Below are 8,712 nucleotides of genomic sequence, written 5' to 3' on the forward strand. Positions count from 1 at the left end.
CTCCGGCCCAAAAACCCTCAAAGATCAGAATTTTGCGTTCACCTTCCATTCAGATCTTCTCTTAATGCTGCCTACTATATGGCCACCACATCCATTCCTGAATCTCCCACCCAACCTCGAATTCGTTCGGTGGTAAATTTTCAAATAAATTAAAATTCATTTACCCTGACACCACATTATCCCGCGACGACCCTATAGACTGGAAGATTCTCAATTGATGTGCGGCACCCATGTTTCATAACCGTGGACAGTACCGTTTTCGTCACACACGGTCGGAGAAAAAAGTGCGTCTACACGAATGCGCGCTTCTGCGAGCATCCCGAGCCATACGCACGTACGCATTCCCAGCCCTCCGTAGGGAAGATCTAGTGGGGCGGGTGGGATGATCATTTATATACACTTGGTATTAATTGAAGTTTACACGCAGTTAAATTTATTAGCTTTAATTGTCACCAGCGGAACAAGATGCGACGTGTCGCGTCACGAGAACAGTTGGCTAGACGATCCTGTATGAGGGTAGGCAGTCTCCGATGCTGGCCGTGTCAGTCAATATATGTTCTATAGACATTGATCCAGCGACTAATACCAATTCTGACCACTTCTCCACGGTCGAGTTCGAAAGTCGACATCAATCAGCCTGGCTGTCTCAACACTGCCACAATTGATATTAATTGATATTTCGGCATGGACTTCCAATAGGGCCTCATAGGACGAGCCTAGGCACTCCGCCATCACAGGACCGTCCCCAAAAAAATGGTTGTTATAGAGGTTATGTAAATGCTACGCATTTCGTAACGTAAATCAATCGCATAGACACTTTATGCTTGACCAAACCTCAAGTACGAACGATCTAAATCTGGAGGGACTCCTCCATCATACCGAGACGACCATCGCCGGCTGTCGCTGAGTCAAAGGCAAATCGGTATTGATAAACGGCACGCTTCGCCCTGTACGCGGTGGATTGTGTGTACGGTACACATGGATCGCAACCATCTTCCCCAGATGCCGTGTTCGCCGTCGCGACCCATTAAACTTCGGGACTGCGGTACATCGGACATGTTCGCGAGGGAGATCCGTTTCGACGGCATCCAGCATCCAGACGGCACGGTAGTCTTGTTCGGAATCTTGCCCGGTGCGGACGTGAACTTTCCTCTGGTCGGTTTCCTGGACGTGCGCGTCAGTGATCGGTACAGGCCGAAACGATGCACGGCAGTCATTGGCCGTCCTGGAAAACTGATGCGTGTTTGTGTACCAGCCCGCCCGAATGTGTGCGATAGATTATGAATGAAGGTACAGTGTGTGTTTGCTGATAGTGTCTGTAGACAACCGTCCGATAGCTCATCGGACCCGCAAGATCCTGGTGCGCGTTTGTTGGGGTGGCGTAGCAGCGAGGCCTGCAGAAGGTGGTCCAGCGATAAGCGCCCGGTGACGACGTAAAGATCGAAAGTGATTTAGAAAAACACTGATTGGAAATAGCAGGAAGTTGTGTGCTTGTGTGTGTGTGTGAGTGTGCGTGTGAGTCCCATCGTTGTCTGTGCTACCGACCGATTATCTCGAATGTTTCCTGAACGGATTTAACGGCTTGGCGTCCAGCAAGACAAGATTTTCGCGCAAAGCAACTAGCGCCTTTTGGCCGATGAGTTGGTGTTTAGTGTGACAATTTTTAACAACCGCAACCAAACTAAAACATGTCTAGCAAGCGGGAATTTGTGCTTCTCCTGATCGGTGTGTTGCTACCGTCCATCATACGCGCGGTGGATCCTCGTGATCTGTACAGCTACATGGACGAAGCGAGCGAGGTGCTGCCCCGGGGTGATGAAGAATTCCAGTACATGGATCTGGACATGCCAGCCCACTTCTACAATGAAAAATACGACCGAGTTTACGTAAGTGTGATCACTTCCCATTCGTCTTTGGTGCCATTTGAATGTTGATAGTTGGAAAGAAAGGAATCAGCAATCAGGAGCTTCTGCCTTGGGCAGGGTTATCAACAGGCTTCAGTTGCGAGTCTAGCGCGAAGAATCGCTTGGAAGCTACACCACGCTACATTTGTAACACTCGATCTTACAGCATTTTCTGTAGCAATCGCAACGGAATACTTTCCAATTCTAACCAGTCACACCAAGACGCACCAAGATGGTATCTCGCCCCCGTTTTAAAACGGTAACGCCCTTGGACCACAATATCCGTGTGTGTATGTCGCACAAACGAAAGAGCGCTTTGCAAATTGTTTCGCACCGAGAAAAGTGCGATCTGCTGATGATCATGGGTCTCTTCATTTGGCCAGCACCGTGACTACTGGACAATGATGTGCTTTCCCTTATCAGCAGGCCGCCGGTCCAACGCCGGTGGTAAATACAGCAACATTAGCATTTGGTTGGTAAAAGTAACGAGTTTGCGTTACATAAATGCCTCTAGCATGAAAGTGTTTGGGCCCGTTCTCGGTGTCTCGGACGTCTCCGGACACTGGTCCAGCTGAAGATGATGATAACGTGCCGATCTTTCTCGTGTACGAATGAATGGCGTCCTTTGTAAGCGAGGGTTTGATGCGAATTAACTGATGATTTATGGCTTTGACTCCATTTCCTATATTTTCAACCTCCTCGCACTGTCACCTTCCGTTCACAGATCAACACCAACGGCATACTGTCGTTCGGCGGCGAGCTGACAGGCTTCCTGAATCTGCCCTTCCCGCTCGGCAACCCATTGATTGCTCCGTTCTACGCGAACGTGGATACGACCCTACCGAACGATACGGCCACGATCGTATACTTTAAGTCGCGCAATCCAAACCTACTCCACCAGACGACGATGCTGGTGCACAACAGCTTCAGCAATCATGTGGATTTTGAAGCAGTGCAAGTGTTTGTGGCCACCTGGGAGCACGTGGGGCACTACAACCTGAAGAACGACGTGCTGAACTCGTTCCAGGTCGCGATCATAATGGGTGCGAAGGATACGTTCGTGCAGTTCCTGTACCCGGAGGACGGCATCAACTGGATCCAGGGTGAAACTGGTGACAGCGGTCTGCCAGATGTACGTGCGCAGGCTGGCTTCGCTGCGGAGGACGATCGTACGTTCACGCTGCCCGGTTCCGGTACCGATAATGTACGTGTAAACTTCAACACTTGCGCGACACGGAAGTAGTTAAGCTTGAGGTGAATTTCTATTTACAGGTACGCCATTTGACCATTTCGTCCAACATCAACCAGCCTGGCCTGTGGTTGTATCGCGTTGGACCACTCGCTCCGGAAGGGAACGTAGAGCAGCCGGATCAGCAGCGAGAACCGAGCGAACCGCGAAGCTGTACGGACGGCGGTCGCTACAAGTGTCACTCTGCGGCATCCTGTATTAACAGCAAGTGGGGCTTCTGCTGCCAGTGCAAATCCGGCTACTATGGCAATGGATTCAGGTAGGTGCGGGAACGAGATCCCGATGTTACCGACCATCTACACGACGTGCTTTTAGGCGCTTTTACGCGCTCGCACTTTTATGTTGACCGCTGTTGCACAATGGAAATGGATCATGATGGTTTGTGGTCATAATTTATTTCGGTATTCCGATATGAAAATCCGACGATAGAATTAATATCAAATATGGGTAGGGGAAACCCTTCTATACATTATTCATTTTATATAATTCAAACTTAACTACTCAACCGTATTCGCATACGTTTAAATTATAATGCAATATCCCAAAAACTCATTCTGACCATGAGACAGACCATCATCAAATAGAAAGCGCTGGAGAAGCGCGTCGTGTAGATTCCCATGTTATACTATTTGCACTAACGGTTTCTGTTCCTGTGCCATCTTGCCAGCTGTGTTAAGAGCGACGTACCGCTGCGAGTGGCCGGAAAGGTACTCGGCATGGTCAACGGCGAAGTACTCGACACCCAGCTGCAATCGTACATCGTAATGGCGGACGGTAGAACGTACACCGCGATCAGCCCGCTGGAGGAGCAGATGGGTACCAACTTACAGCTGACTCATATCCTCGGTGGCACGATTGCATGGCTGTTCGCAAAGCCACTTGGTGCCACGGTCAATGGGTACCAGCTGACCGGCGGACAATTTAATCACACCAGTACGCTCCAGTTCGAGACGGGTGAAATGTTTCACATAAAGCAGAAGTACAGCGGTTTGAACGTGTGGGATCAGCTTGCGCTGGATGTGGAGCTATCTGGACAGTTACCTGCAATTCCGGCGCTGGAGAAGCTTCAGCTCGACGATTACTCCGTATCGTTCCGCCGTTCGGGCAGGGGGCAATTGCAGGCGGTTAGTTCACACAGCTTCCGGATGGCATCACAGGGACGCAACGTTTCCTACACCCTGTACCAGGACGTCACGTACGAAGGATGCCGTGGCAACGAGGACGCCAATGCGGGCAAGGACGAGTCAATGCTGAAGATTAGCCGTGTTAATCTGGGCTACGAACCGCGCGAGCGTGCCGTGCGGATGGGAATGCTCAGTAAGATGGTGGTCGGTGATCAGTTCAATCCTTGCGATGAATCAAACTGTGGAGATAATACGGTTTGCGTCCCCAAACCGGACGATACCTTCGATGTACGTATTGGAGGTGGTTTTCGTGCGGTTGGTTCGTGATTTGTAATACTATTACGTCGTCTTATCTTTCAGTGCAACTGCAAGAACGGGTTCACCTACGTACCTTACGGAAAAACCGATCGCATCAACTGCGTAGACATAGACGAGTGTGCAGGAATTAATATCTGTGACGAAAACGCACAGTGCTATAACGAACCGGGTGGTTATAGCTGCCGCTGCAATCCGGGCTACGACGGCAATGGGTATCAGTGTGACAAATTTACAGGCCACAGTCAACCGACCTCATCTTCGTACACCGTATCGACGCCGGCAAGTACTTACGGCAGTTACAACGAGGTGGACAGCGACCCGAACCAGCATGAACAGGAATACGTACCCGAAAATACCTGTGGGGTAGGTTGTGGGAATGGGGTTTTGGTTTACTACCGGTGTTGGGTAAATCTGAGTTAGATTCTTGAATCTTTGAACTGTATTAATGAATCTGAATCTCTAATTTAAAAAAAAACCATGAATCATACAAGATTTATGACCTCTATCGAGCATTTCCGTCATACTATTTACGACCGTCTGCTAATCAGCTTACCCAATTCCAGCGCTGCACGGAATTTGCCGAATGTGTCGACGGCCAGTGCCTGTGTCGGTCGGGATACGTCGGTGATGGCGAACGGTACTGTGAACCACTATGCGAACCGGATAGCGTGTGGAATGGGGAAGAGTGCGTGAAGGAGTCGTACGCAGAGGAGGGTAAGCATGGACCAACCACATTTGCTAACGTGCCGTAAAATTAAGTCCTACACCTCTTGTGCATTGCAGAAGAGATTGCACCATTCTGTACGATTATCGGCTGCACATGCCCCACCGGTTACACGCTGATTGAGTTCGCGTTCAACCAGATCTGTCGCCGGGTAGCGTTGGATCCGGAGGAGGTCCACCCAGCTGATATGCCTTCATGCGATGTGGAAAACAACTGCAGCCCACATGCAAACTGTGAGTGGCGTGATAGCGTGTACCGGTACGAGTGCATCTGCAATCCCGGCTACGATGGTAACGGATACACGTGCGTGGAGAAGGAAGTGTCCTGCCAGGACGATGAGGACATCTGCGACATTCACGCATCGTGCAACTACATTCTCGATCTGAAGATGTCAATCTGCGTGTGCAACAAGGGTTACGAAGGGGATGGCCGCACGTGCCATCTCGCGCCGGAATGTGCCGTCAATGATGACTGCGGCATGAACTCGGAATGTCAGGATGGTGTGTGCGTTTGCCAGCAGGGCTACGAAAGGGACCTGTCCGACTTCTGCGTCCGGGCGGGATCTTGCGGTGGCGCGTACTGTGCTGAGAATGCGGTGTGTATCGTCGATCCAATACAAAAAATTCCCTACTGTCAATGCCCGCCGGGGTACATCGGTGATGGCGTGTCGCAGTGCCGTTCGATCCCACCGCCGTGCAATGTGCGCAATAACTGTGGACTGCATGCTTCATGTGTGCCGAGTTACAGGTGAGATTAAGCGATAACGCGATGTTGATGAAGGTATCTACAGCTTTATTATGTCCCTCCTTGTACTATAGGGACCAATTTGCATTCGAGTGCATGTGCAACCAGGGCTTCTTTGGTGATGGATTCGTCTGCACGCCAGAGCGAAACTGTGCCAACATCCCGAGCCTTTGCGATCCGAACGCTCGCTGCGAGTCGACTACGAACGGTTACCAGTGCATTTGCAAGGATGGATTTATCGGGAATGGATCCGTGTGCAATACGGCCCACCGGCTGGACGATGGTTTCCTGCTCATTAGCCAAGGTGTCACCAACATACGCGTGCCGTTGAACGGTGGGCCAGGTTACCCGGTCACGATGGCTTTCATGTCAATCGGACTGGATCGTGATTGTGCCGAGGGACGCATCTACTGGAGCGACATCGCCGCCCAACAGATCGTCAGCGCGAAGTACGACGGCACGGATCAGAAGCCTTTCATCACCAAGGACATTGTGTCGCCTGAAGGAGTGGCGGTCGATTGGATTTCGCGCCGCCTCTACTGGACCGATTCGGAGAAGGACACGATCGAGGTGGCAAGTTTGGAGAATCCTGAGCAGCGTGCGGTGCTCGTGTCCAAGTATCTCGTCAATCCACGCGGCATTGCGGTCGATCCGCATCAGAGCAAGCTGTACTGGTCGGACTGGAACCGTGATGGGGCGAAGATTGAGTGGTCTAATCTGGACGGAACCGAGCGACAACTGTTGGCGGGCAGTCCCCAGGTGGTGCTACCGAATAGCATCCAAGTGTCGATGGCTAGCGGGGAGCTGTGTTACGCCGATGCGGGCACAAAGAAGGTCGAATGTATCGACACCTACAGCAAACAGATCCGCACGATCGCAAGTAACCTAACCTATCCGTTCGGGCTGGCTGTTACCGATGAGCTGTTCTACTGGACGGACTGGATAACGTAAGTGAGACGTGTGTACGTGTGCCGTGTGTTAAACATCAATCTAAATTGAATCTTTCTGTTCTCTCCCACCGTAACCTTGCCAAACAATAGGAAAAAGATTGAGAGCATCAATCTGTACGGTGTGCGCCAGAAAGCGATCAACTCGCCGGTGTTTGGCAATCATAAGATGTATGGCATGACCGCCGTTACGGATAAATGTCCACTGTTCCACAGTCCCTGTGTCATCAACAATGGAGAATGTACGGAGGACAAGCTTTGCCTGATCAATCCGCGCGCTCCATCGGGCCGTAGCTGCAAGTGCATCCGCAACTGCAATGACGTCATATTAGACTACTAGTACCGTAGGGCATGTGTTTGTCCTCTCCGTGGGTCTTCTACACACTGCCAGTAGTGGTTTCTCCGTTTTTAAAATACAAGCAATTTATCTTGCCATAGGTTATAGATGGTCATGAAACACTTCTTAGCGTGTATCGAAGCGATTTTTCCAATTGAAAATGGAGAAATTGTTTGTGTTTCTTAAAAGTCCAATAAACTACACCAAATTACTACGGGACTGAATCGTGAATACTTTTGCTCAAAGGTGATTTGTAACATATGTCTAGCTGTGTTACAGTTCGAAGCACATCCTTTATGATTATTGGAGACGCTCCTGGGTTTAATATCGAGCGATCTAATATTTGAAATATGTTATAATAGAGATGCATCAGAAGAGGGAAAATTACAAATAGTAATGTGCAATATATCACAATAATTTACTTTATAGACGAATACGTGCTCGTTGATCAATTCCACGGAGGTTTACACCATACCCTTACTATCCTTTCGCCCTTGTGAAGTATGATTGTAGAACTAAAGCTGTATTATTTTGGAAGCCCATGATAATCCGATAGTAGTCCGATAGCAATCCGAAGATAATTGTTCGATTATAGTCCGATATAGTCCTATTGTAGTGCGATAAGAGGCCGGCAATGGTACAATAATCATCCGATAACTATTGCTGAATAATTTCCCCTTGCGATTTCAACCTAGCGATATGAATATAACTGAAGAAAGCTGTGAAACTTTTCAAGTCACACGCGTGTAGCACGAACGGCAGCAACCGGCCACGGTTTCCAGCCCGATTAAAGTTTGTAGAATGAACGTTAAATTCAACAATGCGATTGTTTCGCAAAACATTACACTAAAATTAAATATCATAATGTTTTTTTTTTCATATTACTACGGTCTACGTGAATTTTAATCACCGACCCTTAACCGGTACCACGCCGTGTCAAAAATTGAAATTGTTACCGTTTAACGAGGAATCTGGTCATGTTATAACTTCTGTATTCTACTTCTTCAATTGATTCTTATTATGTTTAACAAAACGAAATGTGTAACAAGTTTTTTTTTCAATTTTTCGAAACACCTAAAACCCAGCTACGTCCAATAATTGATAAAGGACTTTTATTACCTTTTAACAATTTAATCGATTCTACCGGCCCCTTAAAGTTATTTCGCAGCTCCCCGCAGCTCACTCACTTTTTAGTTTGATTTCCTAACTTTGTTTTTATAGCAATATTTAATCGTATAAAATTTTCTAAATGTATATCGAATAAAGGTTTCGTGTATAATGGCCTTAATGGCCTTCGGGTGTCATTAATTATCAATGGATGAATGCAGATTCTATTCCTCCTTTTTATCGAAAAATTATGCTCCT

General features: G+C 48.5%; 1 protein-coding gene across 1 annotated transcript; it reads left to right on the forward strand.

Moving 5' to 3' along the window:
* Nucleotides 1-1,688: 1,688 nt before the first annotated feature.
* Nucleotides 1,689-7,550, forward strand: LOC128303289 (nidogen). The gene is made up of 9 exons (XM_053040189.1): nucleotides 1,689-1,886; nucleotides 2,629-3,108; nucleotides 3,177-3,412; nucleotides 3,821-4,565; nucleotides 4,638-4,933; nucleotides 5,149-5,309; nucleotides 5,379-6,066; nucleotides 6,138-7,010; nucleotides 7,104-7,550. The coding sequence occupies exons 1-9, from the start codon at nucleotides 1,689-1,691 to the stop codon at nucleotides 7,348-7,350; spliced, it is 3,924 nt and encodes a 1,307-aa protein (XP_052896149.1). The 3' UTR covers nucleotides 7,351-7,550.
* Nucleotides 7,551-8,712: the final 1,162 nt, after the last annotated feature.

This window comes from Anopheles moucheti, chromosome 3, assembly GCF_943734755.1.
Source record: "Anopheles moucheti chromosome 3, idAnoMoucSN_F20_07, whole genome shotgun sequence".
NCBI classification, from domain to species: domain Eukaryota; kingdom Metazoa; phylum Arthropoda; class Insecta; order Diptera; family Culicidae; genus Anopheles; species Anopheles moucheti.

Coding starts and splice junctions, on each gene's coding strand:
- LOC128303289 (XM_053040189.1), top strand. CDS start 1,689: ATGTCTAGCAAGCGGGAATTTGTGCTTCTCCTGATCGGTGTGTTGCTA. Junction 1,887..2,628: donor AAAAATACGACCGAGTTTAC/GTAAGTGTGATC, acceptor TTCCGTTCACAG/ATCAACACCAACGGCATACT. Junction 3,109..3,176: donor CCGGTTCCGGTACCGATAAT/GTACGTGTAAAC, acceptor TTCTATTTACAG/GTACGCCATTTGACCATTTC.